Source organism: Felis catus, chromosome A1 (genome assembly GCF_018350175.1).
Source record: "Felis catus isolate Fca126 chromosome A1, F.catus_Fca126_mat1.0, whole genome shotgun sequence".
Classification (NCBI taxonomy): Eukaryota; Metazoa; Chordata; class Mammalia; order Carnivora; family Felidae; genus Felis; species Felis catus.
In genome coordinates this window covers 8,583,506-8,601,094 of record NC_058368.1, presented here as the reverse complement: position 1 = coordinate 8,601,094, position 17,589 = coordinate 8,583,506, and the positions used below count along the sequence as shown (strand labels likewise).

The 17,589-nt window shown below is 41.0% G+C and overlaps 1 protein-coding gene and 1 long non-coding RNA gene across 5 annotated transcripts in view; one reads left to right on the top strand and one right to left on the bottom strand.

Moving 5' to 3' along the window:
• Positions 1 to 17,589, bottom strand: part of MTUS2 (microtubule associated scaffold protein 2) — a 394,139-nt gene that overhangs the window by 315,486 nt on the left and 61,064 nt on the right. The window contains exon 4 of one of the 2 annotated variants that reach the window (XM_045047752.1): positions 3,656 to 3,853. In XM_045047752.1, coding sequence (XP_044903687.1) covers positions 3,656 to 3,853 — 198 coding nt within the window. The remainder of the gene's footprint in view (positions 1 to 3,655; positions 3,854 to 17,589) is intronic. The other variant, XM_045047789.1, reaches the window with a different exon arrangement.
• Positions 3,652 to 17,589, top strand: part of LOC109496599 — a 64,418-nt gene continuing 50,480 nt past the window's right edge. Inside the window, exons 1-2 of one of the 3 annotated variants that reach the window (XR_002152762.3) lie at positions 3,652 to 3,772; positions 5,720 to 5,773. This is a non-coding gene — a long non-coding RNA (uncharacterized LOC109496599). The remainder of the gene's footprint in view (positions 3,773 to 5,719; positions 5,774 to 17,589) is intronic. The other 2 variants (XR_002740493.2, XR_006591148.1) reach the window with 2 other exon arrangements.

Below are 17,589 nucleotides of genomic sequence, written 5' to 3'. Positions count from 1 at the left end.
CTCCCCTCCATACCCTCCAAAAGTTTAACTTTAAATTGTACCTATCCACTGGGAAAATCAAGTCTACAGCTAGCTGCTGATAAATCTGACAATCTAGATACAGTTTAGGCTCTAATGCATTACCAGCACTAAATTCCACAGTAATTTTTCTTCTCTAAGTTGGAGATTTTTTTTTTTTGGTTTGGTCTCTGAAAACTGTTAAAAAAAAAATTATGAGCTACACACTGGGTCAGACCTGCTCAAATATATGATTTAAAGTTTAAGCTTAAGTTAGGGAATTACTTTGTCTCTCTTCAGTTTAAATCTTTAAAAAAGCCGTGAGTTGCTAACTAGGGTAATTCGGTATTTTATTTGAGGTTCTAAAGGTACCAGCCTCACAATCTTCACGTGATGAACCTATAAAGGAGTGAAGGGGGCTGGGAGGGCCGTCGCCTGCAATACAATGAATGTCAAGGTTCTGTACCAGTCCACAGGAACTGAGTGACTAGTTGGCAATTACAGGGAGGCAGCCTGAACCCACACAGAGCACTGCCTCGTGACGAGAGCTATCCCGTCTCAAAGGCAGCTTCTTCACAAGATGGAATGTTCTCTATCATTCAGTGTTTACACAGGGGCCGGCTGACAACCCAGGAAGTGGGGGAAAGGTGAGTTCAGTCTACAGGGTCCCTCCAGGCCACTCTGACTCTAACTTGCTTCACGAACAGGAAGAAAAGACTTTAAATCATGAGTGGTTCTTCACCTTATGTGGCAACTTTAAGGACTACACAGAAGAAGAACACTGGCCCAGGAGCCAGAATGAGTCACTTTGATCTCAGTTTGCTAGCTTTAAAATGAGGGGGTGGACTGGGTCCCAAGATACCCTGATTTTAGGGTCTCTTCAAAGGGCTTCATAATAGAAGTAATATGATCTAAGTACATACAGGCATAATTCATTTCTCTGTGTCTGCTCCATTTGTCAAAACTTTGTGGAAAAGATAAAAAGACACGGAAGGGCCCTTGACTTAGTGCCCAGTGGGCCTGAAGATATGGTAGAGAACCAGAGTCCAGGGTGGAGAGTAGATTCCACACCCAACAGCCGAGACCCAGGTCCAGGGGAGCCCAGGGGTCTCTCCTCTCCACTCTCATTGTCACCTGCCCCTCAGGACCCTTTAGAAAAGCCGCAGGGAGAGCGAGCTGTAGCTAAGCCAAAGTCATCCAGGAAACACTAAGTTCATAATGAATCACTGAAAAGTGTCCTAAATATAGCATGCTTCGGTCATCATGGACACTGTTCGGACTGTTTATAGGCACATGAGTATCTAAAAATATGAGCTGCGCACTTTCAAACAGTTCCTTATTAGAGTCATGTTTCAGATTTTGAGACATCTACTGTGCCATAATATAATTCCTAATTACTGTGGTATTCCTAAACGCAATTCTACGTGAATGTACTGTTTGAAGAAAGACCAATGTTCCAAGAAGGAAAAAGGAACCAGCTCTGATATGCTAGCTGTTTCCATGAGCTAAACCAACAAAGCTTGGCTCCTGTGGTTTGATCTAAGGACTTTTGGCTCTTTTGAGTGCCTCATATTTTACTTAATCTTTGTCATCAAAGCATCATCCCTCCACTAAAGAACAGAAACAAAATTTTTGACATTACATCTAATAACAAGTATTAGCAGGTGGTTAATGGCACTCAGATATCAATTCAAATAAGTGAGAAATTTTTCTGAGGTTTATTGGTGAAGTATAAATTTTACACATGGTTAGGTGGCACATCAATTCTAATGCTGCTTTTTTAAAAACTGGAAAAGAATTCTAAATGCATATCTATTATGTATTAATAACTAATGCATTACATATTAATAATTATGTATTAATAATTAATTTATTATTTTACTATGAAGTCTTTAAAGTAGGAGTTATTTTCCTTGGCACATAATGGCTCTTGCCTCCCCGGGTGCTCAGGGTGTCCCTCTCTAGCATCCTTTCAAGCAGATGTGAGAAGAAATGCCATAAGCACACCTGGAATTATTCTGTCCACACCTATCAGCTCTCCTTTAGCAAAAACTGCTACCATGGGAACGAAGCTCAATCATCCCGAGATGGTTCTTATTTTTTAAAGAAACCAAGGCCTTAACTTCTTCCTCGGAAAGATATATACCAAAAAGTACTTTTTTTTTTTTTCTATTAATCACTCATGCTGCTTCCTCTAAAAGAGAAACATGCCACCAGGGATTTTACTACTAAAAAAGATGACAAATAGTTGCTCCTATACTTAAAAATCTTCAGGTTGTCAATACGCACACACATGGAAAAATATGAGTTACACACTTGCAAAGAGCTCTTTCAGATTTTGAGAATCTGATGAAATCCCTAATGACAAGTGTACTCCTGTGTGAAAGCAGTTCTGAGATGCAGCACCTTTAGGAAACCAAGTGAGCAAAAAACCTCTCAGAAACTGCTTACAAACACATCAAGATCAAGGAAAAGGTAATGCATTATGTTTAGGAAGAACCAGGTAGACCAAAATTTAGAACTTTGCAGGTATGAATGTGCCACGCGTCATCTCTGTGAACCCAAGAAAGGATAGAGAAAGAGCAAGCTCAGAGAAAAGAAATTTAGAAAATAATATAAATCAATCTTGTTCTCCACCTCTCCCCTCCCACATACCCCGTCTTGCCCTCTGTTTCTTTCTCTCACTACTCACTTCAGCACGATTCAACTACTGTAATCCCTCCCGAACAGCACTCCACATGAAAACCTCTAAGACTTCCCTGGTCCTCTGGCCAGTTCTTGCTAACCAACGTCCGAGATGTCATGGTTTCAGATCCAATAACAATGACTTTGAAGTTGACAGGCTGAGATGGGCTTTGGTCATCAAAGGCTCAGGTCAGTGGGGCGGCCTCCAGATCTCCTTTAGAACGGTGGCTGTTTGTGACTTGCTCTGAGACTATTAATTCATACTTTAAAACACAGCTTCCAACATCAGTCTCGGGAGCCAGGCCTAGAGTAGCATCACTCAGCCAATGGGGACCTTTCTGGGCAGAATTGAAGAAGCTCAGCTCTACTTTTCTATTTTTCACACTGTTTAGGTAACTTTGAGAAATCCAGCCAAGTGCTCCACCAAAATGAAGCCATGACAGGTAATCCCAGGTGACTAAAAGGATTCTCACCACTAATATCTAATACATAATATGCTTCATGATAGCACAACATGGGAACACCTGTGTTGGATCTTTCTTTGACTTCTTACATAGAATCCATGAGCAAACGGCTCCTGGAATCAGTACCTGGTTAAGTCATTTTCTAGATTTAAGTCTTTTTCTGGCACTCTAATTCCTCATAATTGAAAAAAACGATAGTGCCAAACAGGCCTTTTTTCCTTCAGTAGATCATTTTCTAAAGTCCTAACAATGGTAGATTAAGGAAGTAAATAATATAATATAATATAATATAATATAATATAATATAATATAATATAATATAATAGGAAGTCAAATCAACTCTTTCAAACACAAAGAAATGAAGCCGTTATACCCATATGCCCATATTGAAGAAATGCCCATATTGAAGTAATGAAGATACGGCCATTCACCTGCCCCTGTGTGGTCCTAGGGGCGTGTCCCACAGGGAACAACGCAGCCGGCCCCGCCCACCCGCCCCGCCCACTTACGGTTGGCCAGTCTGCTCTGCTCCGGCTGCGCACTGTCCGCGGACTGGGTGCTGGAGACCGAGGACACGCTGGAGCTCCGCACGAAGCCAAACGCCGCCAGCTTGGCTGCTGGGAGACGTGAGTATCCAGGAGGACGAAGTCCAGATTTTGGTAGATTGGATTTTGCAGCATTTGAACCGGAGGCTTTCTTTAAATCTGCTATAACGAACCCAAACCAAACAAACAAAACGAAAAAAATCAGTTGACAACGAGACAGAGGAATACACAGACTATGAATAGTAATCTAACTCTATCATAAACTGAACACAATTGATGTTGTACGGTGCGGTTCAGCATAGTCACAAATACATCTTTATGAGAAAAGCTCCTCGCTGTGGGCTGGGAGCTTCAGAGAACTTACACAGGAGGAGAGGCAGCAGGCAGATGAGAAAAGAATAGACAACTAGCCCTATTACATGGCCATAAATAAAGGTAGACAGTGCTTAGGACGCTGAATGGAATGAACTTGTACTGTTGCAAGCTACCCTAGAACTGTGAAAGTGACATACACCTTAAAGTCTGACATGCAATGGGTAAAGAGCCCTTGTGGTAAATATTCATCAGCAATTACAAACACTTGGTGAGAAATCATAGAAGCATGCACAAAAGAGTTGTTTGCTAGCATTCCATTCATTGTAGGAATGAGGTGAGCATAAACTGGGGAACTGGCCAGACTGAAATCCAGTCTGTATGATTTACTGGCTGTGTAACCTTGGGCACTTGACCTAACACTTCAGAACCAATGGAAGGACTGGTGATGATAAAACTGGCCTCAAAGATATATTCCAAATATTACCGCTTGTAACAGAACTTGATAGATGCTCTAGTTAAAACTACTAGGCTTTTTTAATTCTTTTTCCACGATGGGTTTTTATGTTAAACTAAAATTCAAAAATTAAACTAAGCTTAAAATTAGTTCCCAAAGATGTGCAAAGCCGGCTAATTTCGAAATAATAAAACATCATGTTATAAATCTACTATCTCAGCATGATGATGTCTGAATCAGGCTCCGTTCATAGCCGCTGCAATGATCATCTCCACACCAAAAGAGCCTTTCAATACCAGATAGAACCAGAATGTTATCACACACAAATGCCCTTTAATAGTCCTTAAAAGGAAAAAGGGGCGGGGCGCCTGGGTGGCTCAGTCGGTTGAGCATCCAACTTCGGCTCAGGTCATGATCTCGCGGTCCATGAGTTCGAGCCCTGCGTTGGGCCCTGTGCTGACAGCTCGGAGCCTGGAGCCTGTTTCAGATTCTATATCTCCCTCTCTCTCTCTGACCCTCCCCTGTTCATGCTCTGTCTCTCTCTGTCTCAAAAATAAACGTTAAAAGAAAAAAAAATTAAAAATAAATAAATAAATAAATAAATAAATAAATAAATAAATAAATAAATAATAAAAAGGAAAAAGGGGCAAGTGTCCTAATATTCTATATAAATTTCTAGTCAAGCCATTTAGGAACTTTCAGCTGCAGCCATATTTACTGTGAGTGCTTATATGCAGACCGTTCAGCAGCGTTCCTCACTCTTTATTATCTACTAAAAGATTAACCAGGTTGCAAACTAATAATAAAAGAAGCCATTTATTCGTTTTTAACGACATCTGAAAATCAATGAAGAATCTACATTAGAAACAGATCTATGTGTGGAAATCTTTAGAGAACCAACAGATGCCACGCTGGACCACTGGTGCCTCTTCCTCTACCGGGAGCTCTCCCTAAGAGGGAGTCTGTAGCCAGTTGCACATCCATGTGAAAACAGAATACGCACAACTCTGGTTTCTTGATTTCTGGGTCAGGAGGAGGAGGAGGAGGAGGAGGAGGAGGAGGAGGAAAAACTGGGTGAGTGCAGAGAGCTGGGGCTGCAGTATTCCCAATTCAGTTCTGTCCTAATGCTTGGGGGAAAAACGTTCAAATATGATGAGAAATCATCACTGCTTAATAAGTAATAATGGCCCTTCTGTATCAGCAATTAAATGCCATGTCAACGCCTCCAACTGTTCTCCTATCCTTTTGTGTACTTTTAGGTGATATCCCCAGAACAATGAAAGTATCCCCATATATCAGATACCACCTTCACAGTAAGTTTGCACCAACTCAATTTTGAACAGTGCCTGTAAAACAGTAAAAGAGTTGCTAAAAAATCAGATGCAATTTCAACAGTAAGTATACACTAAACCCACCACATTTGGATACTAGTTTTGGTTATATATAACCTCTTTCCCAGCCCAGTTAATCAATAACTGACCTAAGGTTACATCAAGTCACATGAGAAGAACGTGGACTAATTTTTTTCCCAAGAAAACAAACCCATATTTGGGAAGGAAGGAAAGTTCAAAATTTCTAACAGAGAACCTTGGCACGTAGTAAACATTCATTTAATATTTAAGAATGAAAACTTAGTTTATTAAATCATTATGTAAGGCAATAAGGGCATGGAAAATGCTCAAGGAGGAATTTATTCTACCCTACCCTTGACCATATTCAATGACTGTTCGTGCCGTCGGAGGAAAGGTAGCGGCAGAACATGTAGAGAGAGGACTCAACAATGCAGGGACCCAAGTACACACGAAGTAAGGCTCTAAGTGACTTCCAGGCTTTCACTTTCTCTTCGTCCAGCTCTCCCTTCCAATAAAGGCACATGGGGTGTGTGTGTGGGGGGGGGGGCTACTTGTGGGAGTATGTCTTGCCCCAACTCTCAGTATACATAATTTTGCTAAATTTTATATAATCTATACATCAAGCTACTATCCAACAGTCTCTCTTTCTACCAGATAAATCTCACAAATAGTTTACATACCTCTGGGGTTTGGAAAAGCAGGTCTTATTGTTCTTGAGAAACCACCCGTGTCTAGCACGGTGGTTTTGACGTTATTATTCAATCAAGTTTAGCTGAAGTTTGCAGTAGTCAAACTTGCACACATTAATGCAGCCTGTGTGTGAGCTGAATACCTGCGCTGGTCTCTCTGCATGAGAATTAGGCTGGGCTGGGGCTCAAAACTCAGTCTTCTAAACAAGCACCTCAGCGATCCTCATTCAGTAGTGCCTGGACCACACTTTGAAAAGGTCAACAGAAGATGACATGCCCACCTGCCCTGTGAAAGGTGCTCTTGTGCATTACATTCAGCTGCTCTGAGTGAATGTGCCTTAGGTTAATCTTAGTTTCTCATAAAAGGAATTTAATTAGAAAAATGTGCACTCCTTACTATTTTCCAAGTGCAGCATGTCAGAGGAATACGTTTTTTTCAATTACTCAGTGTCCTTGGGCTATTTAAGAATATTGACAGAAATAACCTATCAAGGTGCATAATAAGCCCTCGGTAAACAAATGATAACAATTAATGTTCAATAAAACTGAGCACACATAAGAGAGACCTCTTCCACAATGGTGGCACAAGCTCCCTGGACACTTTCTCCAGTGAAACAACCATTATTAGTAAAAATTATTTTATTTTGTATTAAAAAAGTGTTAATGTTTATTTTTTGAGAGACAGGGTGCGAGTGGGGGAGGGGCAGAGAGAGAGAGAGAGAGAGAGAGAGAGAGAGAGCGCCTGATGCGGGGGTCGAACCCGTGAATCATGAGATCATGACCTGAGCCAAAGTGGGATGCTTCACCGACTTAGCCACTCAGTAAAAATTAGTCCCAGTAATTTTTAGCCCCAGTAAAAATTATTTTTAAATACTTTGAAATTTAAATTTAAATACTTTAAATTTAAATACCTTAAATTTAAATACTTTAAATACTTTAAATTACTTAGCCCCAGTAAAAATTATTTTTAAAAAACAACAATCACTTGCAGTTTCTAGAAATTGTTCCAAAGGCATACAGTGAATAAAGAAACATTTACATATGAAAATCTACTAAATCCAGTAAAAATAGATTGGACGGCACTTGAGCCTAATGCACTCCTTTCCTCCTCTGCAACCCTGTCCATCTCAGCATGATGACAGCTCTCATGTGGGTGGCTGTGGCCAAGGCAACAGGTTTCCTCTCCCCCTGGCAAGAGGTACCATATCTCACTGGGAGAGGCAGGCTACCACCATTTCCCACCCTTATCCCTCCCCTAGGTCCATGTTGCAGAGGCTAAATTACATGCAAGCAAGACGCTAAGAGGTCAGAGGACCCTTCACCCAGTCCCAAGTAAAAAGGCAGAGGCACTACCCCAGGCACAAGAGGCCAAAAAATCACTATTGTCCTGGCTCACTTGTAGGCTAGAGGTTCAATATCAGGAGACATGAAGGGAGAAGACCAGAAGCTACTGCCCCCCCTGCCTAGCACCCATTTGTAAATCAGGACTGCCACTCCTAGAGGGACAGACCACTGTCCCTACCACACCCCCCCAGCAGAGCCTGACTGAGATGACTCTGAGATTTGACTCGGAGAATGACTAAGAGATTTGCCCAATGGTAGAGATTGGCCATAAGAATGAATATCACTGAAGCACTCTGCAATGCCCACATTAAAAAAGAATGATGGGGCTTCTAGGTGGTTCAATCAGTTGAGTGTCTGACTCTTAGTATCAGCTCAGGTCATGATCTCATGGTTTGTGAGGTTCTGTACTGTCAGCGCAGAGCCTGCTTGGGATTCTCTCTCTCCCTCCCTCTCTCTCTCTCTCTCCCTCTCAAAATATATAAACTTTAAAAAAAAGAAGAAAGATGTCACAGCAACAAAGTAAATCTAAATGGACTAAATGGACTAAAAGTCCATCTAAAGACACTGAAAAAAGATAAGCAAACAAAGTCTGAGCAGAAGGAAGGAAATAATAAATACTAGAATGGTAATAAATATAACAAAATGGAAAAATAAAAGAGAAAGTCAACAAAATCAAAAGTTGGTTTTTAGAAAGATCAACAAAGTCAACAAACCTTTAATTACACTGACCAAGGAAAGAAGAGAGAAGACTCAATTTGTAAAATTAAGAATGAAAGAGGGGACATCACTGCTAATCTTGCAAAAATAAAAAGAATTATAAGGGAATATCATGAACAACTATATCTCAACAAATCAGACAACCTAGTGAAAGGAACAAATTCCAGAAAAACACAAAGGAAAAAAAAATAGAAAATCTCAATATACTTACAACAAAGAAATTGAATTAGTAATCCAAAAACTTCCCACAAAGAAAAGCCCAGCACAAATGTCTTTGAGAGAGAATTCTATCAAGCATTTAAATAAGAATTGAAACCAGTTCTTCACAAATCATTCCAGAGAAACAGAAAGAGAGAGGGAGAGAGAGAGAGGACATTTCTACACTCATTCTATAGGCCAGCGTTACCTTGATAACAAAACCAGACAAAAACATCATGAGAAAAGAAAATAATTTCTTCCATATGCAAAATTCTCACCAAATCAATAGCAAACTAAAACCAGCTACATATAAAAAGTATTACATACTGTAACCAAGTGCGATTTATCCCAGGAATGGAAGATTGGGTTAACATGGAAATCAACGTATTGTACCACAGGAAGAAAAACGACATGGCCTTCTCAATAGATGCAGAAAAATCTCTTGACCAATAACAAGATCATCTCATGATAAAACACCTAACAAACCAGAAACAATAGAAAGATGTCCTCAACCTGATGAGTGGATGAAAACAAAACGCATAGCTAACACCTTACTCATGGAAAAAGACTAAATGCTTCTCCCATAGATCAAGAACCAGGCCAAGATGTCTGCTCTCACCACTTCTACTCAATATTTTATGGAAGGTTCTAGCCAGGGCAATTGGGCAAGAAAATTAAAAGCCACGCAGGTTGGGAACAAGAAGCAAATCTTTCTCGTTTTGTAGATCACACAATCTTGTATGTAGAAAATCCTATGAAATTTCTAAAAACGATTAGAATAAACGAGTTCAATATATAAAAGTCAATTGTATTTCTTATATACTTGCAATAAATAATCCAAAAGTGAAATTAATAAAGTTTCACTTACAACATCAACAAGATAAAATATTTAGGACTGTCAGATTCCCCTTTTTTGTGTTTAACTGCGAAGAGTTACCAGGTTTCAAAACCCACACCCCTCTTATACTCCCCGCCCCCTTGTGCCCCACATCCGGGAAAGCTGATAGGAAAGCCCAGGGCTGCCCCCTGAGGCCGAAGAGTGAAACTACACAAGCCCCTGTCCACTTCCAAGGGCACTCTCCCCCCCTGCCCCAACCCCTGACAATATGATAGGCTGAGCCAGGATCCTTCCCTCGCTCATTCAAGTCATTTCACACCTGCAGGAGAGGCCAGCACTGCTCTCCCCAGACACCTCAATTAGTAACTAAGAAACTCCCTCGTAAACTGCTTTGCGTCTGGCATCGTCAGTCTTGACACCTAAACCAAATTTGGGGTGGGGTCCATCCTGTCTCTTCAGGGTGACCACAACAACAGGTGGCATGACCAGGATGCGGAGACGGTGACCACCATCACGGGGGGCCTTTCTTCGTGGTTTGCTTGCAAGCTGGCTCTGCTGCCTAACAGAAAACATGCCCTTGGAGTTGCTGCTGGCTGGCTAGCTCGTGCTTTGAGGTATGCTGCTCTGTTCCGCGTTAGAGAGTCCTGCGGAGCCTCTGTCAGGGACTAACCTGACCTCAGGGGGAAGTTGCAATAATTAACTGGTTTGTTGGAGACAGGAATGTGTGACTGGGGTGGGGTCCTTGGCATGGCCTTGGGTCATGTATCTTAGCCTGGACCTCTCTGCACGTCTTACAGCGGAGTCGTAACTGACACCAGACTCGTGGAAAAGACCACCTTGTGCTGCATACAGGTCCACTGGGTGATCACTCATGACAAAAGCAGTCATTAGAGGTAAAAAACAAAAAAGAGAAAAAGCCATTATGTGAAGTGCTGAGGTCAGCACTCCTAACAGCAAATGGCTCAGCAGGACCCTTATATACACCTCTGTTGCTGCTGCTGCTGCTGCTGCTGCTGCTGCTGCTGCTGCTGCTGCTTATGCCTCTGTTGCAACAAAAATCCTGATTTCTCAGGGTTATAGAGAAAAATACCCATGGCATCTCTGCAGTATAGTGAAAGGGGTTAATTCGAATCCTCTTTAAGCCTGGGGTCCTTAAATCCTACAAAGTAACCCCAGCCATGGGGGAAGCCTCCAACCCTGATGATACTGATTTGAAGCTCTCTGGAGGAAATCTAGAAATACAGGCGGAGAAGAGAGAATCCTTAGTAAAAACAAAGGGGAAAGAAAAGAATAGGGTGGTGGGGGAAGGAAGAAGAGAAGTCCAGATTTGGCAGAATAAACAAAAAACGGAAACAGAGGGCTACAACTGGACCCAAATGGAAATCCAAAATTTACTACTAAAAGAATTTATCCACCAAAAGATACAAGGGCACTGACTTTCTCACCTTGACAACATAGCTTCTGAATTAATCTTAACATCTCCTTAAATGTACCAACTGGCAAAACTTTGTGCCTTTAATCAATACTGGGGCTCAAACTACAGCTCTACCTGGGGATCTCATTAAATTTAAAAAATGTATCCCCTATAACATTGTATCATCTTAAGGGAATTACTGAACAAGAAATGAAGGAAACCCAGATATGCTTCACCCTAACCATAAGAATTACCATCTTGCCCAAATTCCCCAGCGTCAGAGCACCCATTGCCCTACGCTATCCCACAGCGGGCATGAACACTCTATGACTGATACGTTTGAAGAGAGGTAAGTTTTTGACCCATAAAACCTTGGCTTGACAAAATGGGACCCTGCAGGCCATCCCTACACTTAAGGCAGTGATATGACTTGGTGTATATTAAAGCGAGGCCCGCAAGAGCTGAAACCCTTCCTACAGGACCACTGCCGTTCATTTAACAAGCCAATCTGGCCCATTCTTGGCCCCTCAGTCACTGTTTTCCCTCACTTCCGAAGAGACACAGTACATCTTCATGCAGCGGCTACCCATGGGCTACCTCAACAGCCTAGCCACCACACAATCTCTGCAGGCTAGATCTCAACTGGATCCAACCTTTCTCTGGGAGCGTAGGTGCACACACATTACAGTGATAACATCTCCCTTTGAGGACACTCATCTGACACACTCATTCAGAACACATAAATGCAAACAGGCTCACTGAAAAGGGATAGGCCACTGTCTTACACACAGCGCAAGGCCCTGCCATTTTAATTAAATTCCTAAAAATTATTTGGTAAACTGGGGGGTACTCCATCCCTGAGACTGTCAAGAAACAGCTAGTGGTGTTGTCAGCATCCAAAAAATGAAAAGAAGCCCAGGATCTTTTAGACTCTTTTGGGTTCGGGAGGCAAAATATTCTTTGTCTGCAAATTTTACTTAAGCACATTTATGCTGTTACTTGCAAACTGGCTCACCTTCAGGGGGATCCCCTCCAATAAAAGGCTCTAGAGTCTGCTCAAAGAGCAATCGACACACACTTTCATTAGTGCCCTTGGAGATGCTCTCACTGTGGCGCTTTAGCAACCTCCTCTCATGCCTTCTAGAGTCCCTAGATGACCAATAATGGCTATAAGTTGCTCATGGGATTCTGTGTAAGAAACTGCCCTCGTCGGTCCTGCAAGACACCATATGAGAGTGGCACTTGCTAGGCACATACTGGCTCCCCTTAAAAGTAAAGCTCTCATCTGCCCTGAACATGTGGCCCTCCACACCAAGGTCCCCAATATGCCTTAGGTTATAGAAGTAGAAGCTCACAAACTCAGCAGAGGTAGCTTGGCCTTCTTGCTACAGGGTGGAACCAAACCTGGGTCCTATGGCAGAGCTCACCTACAGAAGGGGGTGGCCTCCTTGTCCTCAGTCCCTTATCTGATGTCACAGTGTGAGAGGAGATCACTACTCCCCCAGACCCACTGGCTACCTGGGGAGCCCGCTAGGATCAACTGATGAACAGCAATGCGAAGTTTGTGTATTTTCCAGGTGGAAACATAACTGACACACACACGACTGAGCTTGTTAAGAGCTACTGCTTTTAATCCTTTAACCAAGATGTTCCTGAACAGGATACGACCCAATGGTCAGCACACTTAGACAAACCTCAGATAGTCTTCTAACACAGGATGCTCTGGTCAAAGTCAGTCCCATGTGAACATTTGTATACTCTTGAGCCATTGCCATTGGCCTGGGCTGTCTGGTCTAGCCAGTGGCAGCAACGGTTGCCCTTTTTAAGGTTAAAAAACCCTCTGAGAATCTTTCTGCACTACAGAGACCCAAAACATAAAATTAAGGTGACACGTGTTTCTGCACTTCCTATAGCCACAATACGAGCTCCCACTATGACAGTCCTTATCCACTTTTGGAGTTCTAAACATGACTCATAGTAAACAAGGCAATCATTTTGTTTCTCAGAATACATAAAGCTGGGCTCTTGAACAAGGCATTCGATGGAACTTTCACCTTCCTTAACGGCCTCAGGCTGCAAGCCTCAGACGGCACTATACTGGCTTACTCAACAAGTTCAAATTCAACTAATTATGGTACATTTTAATCATCAAACATCAGGGCTCTCCCTCTCTCCCCATCTAAGAAAGCTCAGAAGCAAGCCTGGTGTTCTCCCCTCGGTGCCTATGACAAAGTCAAACCACACGAGCTCCTGCCTGAGTACAGACCGCTCACCCTGCCTACTCCCTAACCACAAAAACTTCAAGCGAAGCTCCTTTCCTTGCTCTCTCCCAATCCATATGGACCTGCTTCGAAGGCCTGCTCTGCTCTCTCCAGAAACATGAAATATGTAGATAACCAAGCTTTTTACACACTCTTGAGGTATGTATGCGGCATCATCAATCCCCACTAGGAAAGAGAAGCAAATGAGGGCCTTCCATTTCATTGTCTAAGGTAGCTATGCAATCCCTTCATTGGCAAAGTTCCAATGACAGTTGAACGATAGAGGTTTGAACTGTGTGGAGCCACTTATACATGTTTTCTAATAAACGCAGTACAGTACTGTAAAAGTATTTTCTCTTCCTTATGATTTTGTATAACATTTTTCTTGTCTCTAGCTTAACTTATTGTAGGAATACAGTATATACTATGTATAACACACAAAATATGTGTTAATCAACTGTATGTTATCAATAAGGCTTCTGGTCAATAGTAAGACTTCGGGTTAACAGCTATCAGTAGTGAAATAGTTGGGGAGACAAAAGTCACACACAGATTTTCGACTGCACAGGGGGATTGGTGCTCTTAACCCCCACATTGTTCAAAGGTCAACTATATGGCAGAACCAAAGTAGAGGGTTTTTGGGTTTTGCTTTGTATTGATTTTACTTACACCAGAGTGCTTGAAAAGTATGAAATACACTGCCTCTAGACTATAAAGCTATTTCATGAAAAGGCCACTCTGTAATATTTCAGTTTGCTTTACTATAAATCCAAATTACCTGCCTACTTTCCTAATACTAAATGAGAATCTAAATAAATCTGGGGGTTCAGGTATATTTTCAAGGTGGCTACATCAGGAATAAATTTAATAAGCAAAGTGTAAAATGTATTTTCTGAAAACTACAAAACATTATCAAAAGAAATTAGAGAATACACAAAAAAGTAGAAAGCATTCATGGATTAGAACACTCAATGTTGTTAAGATGGCACTACTCCCCACATTGATCTACAGATGTAGTGCAATCCCTATCAAAATCCTAGCTGGCTTCTTTTCAGAAACTGACAAGTTGATCCTAAAATTCATATGGAAATTCAAAAAACACAGAATAGTCCAATTCTTGAGAACACAAACAAAAAGTCCCTGATCTTGAAAAACAAAAACAAAGTTAGAGGATTCACACTTCCCATTTTCAAAACTCAGTACAAAGCTAGAATAATCAAGACTGTGTGGTACTAGCATAAGGACAGACACAGCTTAAAAGAGAACTGAGTTCCCAGAAATAAACTCAACATGTATGGTCAGCTGAATTTCGACAAAGCTGCCAAAACCATTCAATGGGGGGAAAGAAATGGTTTGTCGACAAAAGGTGCTGGGACAACTGGATATATATGTGTGTAAGAAGGATGTTAGACTACTACCTCTCGGCATATTAAAAACATTTCAAAAATGGACTAAAGACTTCAATGGAGATGCTAAAACTATAAAACTCTTAGAAGAAAACATAGCTATAAATCCTCATGATGCTAAAACTATAAAACTCATAGGAAAAAAAAACAGCTATAAATCCCCATGACCTCAGATCAGGCAATAATTTCTTATATGTGACACAAAAATCATAAGCAACAAATGAAAAACCTGAATTTCATTCAAGGTGAAAGCTTTCAAAATTAAACCACAATGAGATGCCTCATGCCTGTTACAATGGCCACCACCAAAAAAGGTAAAAGATAAATGCTGGTGTGGAAGGGGAGAAAAAGGAACCCTTGTGCACTGCCCCTGGGCTTGGATATTCGTACAACAATGGGAAACAGCACTGACAGCCTTCAAAAAATTAAAATAACCCAGCAATTCCACTTCTAGGAATATATCCAAAGGCAAAGGACATAAAAAAGATATGTGCATCATTCTGGAGGATGACTGTCTTTTCTTGTGCTCAGATGATCACCTTGGTTGCCCTTGAGAGGCTATGCTGTCTTCTGTCAATGGTTTTACCATCCTGTTTCACTTTCAGAGAGAATCTTATATATCCTGTGTAGACTGTATGTTGTTAGACCATTCTAAATGTACTTTCCAAATTTGACAGCTATTTCGTTTTGATAACATATTTATAGCATCATTATTTACAATGGCCAAGACATGGAAACAAGGGTCTATCAATGGATGAATGGATAAAGAAGTTATTTTACACACACACACACACACACACACACACACACACACACACGAATATCATTCAGCCATTAAAAATGAGAAAAAAACTGAAAGGCAAATACTGTATGATCTTAAACAGAGGATCTTAAAACAAAGAACAACAAAAAGCCCCAAAACAAACTCACAGAACAAAGAGATCAGACTTGTGGTTACCAGAGGGAGGAGGTTGGGAGAGGGGCAACTGGAGAGAGACGGTCAAAAGGTACAAGCTTTTAGTTATAAGATAAATAGGCACTAGAGGTGTAAAGTACAATGCAATGACTAAAGCTAACACCTGCTGCACAATATCCAGGAAAGTTGTCAAGAGTAGATCTGAGAAGTTCTTATCACAAGGAGATGATATTTTCCCGTATTCTTTCTTCTTTTGTTTTGATTGTGCCCATATGGAAGATGGATGTTAGCTGAACCTCTTGTAACCATTTCACAATATATGTAAATCAAACCATCATGCCATAAGCCTTTAACTTATGCAGTGATATATGTCAATTATTTCTCAGTAAAACGAAGAAAAAATGTGAAAAGCTTTTAGGTTGAAAAGACACTACCAAGAAAGTAGTGGGGGGAGGGGCCCCTGGGTGGGTCAGTAGTTAAGCGTCTGACTCTTGACTTCAGCTCAGGTCGTGATCTCATGGTCCGTGAGTTTGAGTCCCACTATGGGCTCTGTACTGACAGTGCAGAGCCTGCTTGGGATTCTCTCTCTCTCTCTCTCTCTCTCTCTCTCTCTCTCTGTCCCTCTCCCACTTGTTTTCTATCTCTCTCTCAAAATAAATAAATAGATAGATAGATAGATAGATAGATAGATAGTAGTGGGGGAAACAACCTAAGAATGGGAGAACACATTTGCAAAATATATATCTGATGGCTTTCAAGTAAACAAAACGTATGGATAACTATATAACTCAACAATGAAAAGAAAAATAACCAAATTTTAAAATGAGCCAGGATTTGAGTGGACATTTCTCCAAAGAAAATATACAGAGTGCCAATAAGCGTATGGTAGGATGAATAATATCCTTAGGCATCAGCAAAATGCAAATCAAAACCTTAATGAGACACCACATCACGCCCGCTAGAATAACTATGACGAAAAAGACAGACATTACCAAGTATTGGCAAGATACGGAGAGAATGGTACCTCATCCGCTGATGGTAGGAATGTAAAATGGTGCAGCCACTTTGGAAAACAATCCAGCAGTTCCTCAAAAGGTTAAACACAGAGGTACCATATGACAGAACAATTCCGCTTCTAGGTACATTCCCCAGAGAAATGAAAACATATGTCCATCCACACAAAAACTTGCACATGAATATTCATAGCGGCATGACACATAAGAGACAAAGGCAGAAAAATGCAAATATATATCAACTAATGAATAGATAACCGAAGCATGGAATGCCAATGCCAATACACTGGAATATTTTTTAGTCATTAAAAGGAATTAAGTACTGATACATGCTACAATATGGATGAACCTTGAAAACATTAACTCAAGTGAAAGAAGTTAGACATGAAAGACCACATATTGTATGATTCTACTATATGAAATGTCCATAACAGGAAGTTCTGTAGACACAGAAAGAAGTTTACTGGTTGCCAGGGGCTGGGGTTTGGGAAAATGAGCAGTGCCTGACAATGGGTACAGGGTTTCTTTCTTTTTGGGGTCATGTAAATATTCTAAAATTGATTGTGGGGGTGGGTGCACAATTCTGTGTGTGTGTATCCTTCTAAAGGGTGAATTCTATGTAGCATATGAATACATCTCAATAAAGCTGTTGCATCAAAATAGAAGGTTTTCAAAAAGAACATATAATTCTTGTCTTTGGTTGAGTAACAGGCTTACACTAAGGTAGAGCAACGCTATCATTCTAATCTCTGTCAGCATCACCATTGTCAAAGGGCCTGTATCAGAGGGAATTTGGTCTATCATTGTGTGTCCTCCACAAAAAAAACCCTTCTGAGAGACAGGTGAATGACACACTTTGTACAGCAGATCAAAGACCCTTCCAAATGGATTTAATGGTAATGGAGAAATTAATGAAAATAACTTCAAAATTAATAAACATCTATGAAAAAAATCCCCTCTGGGATCAAATATTCAAATCCC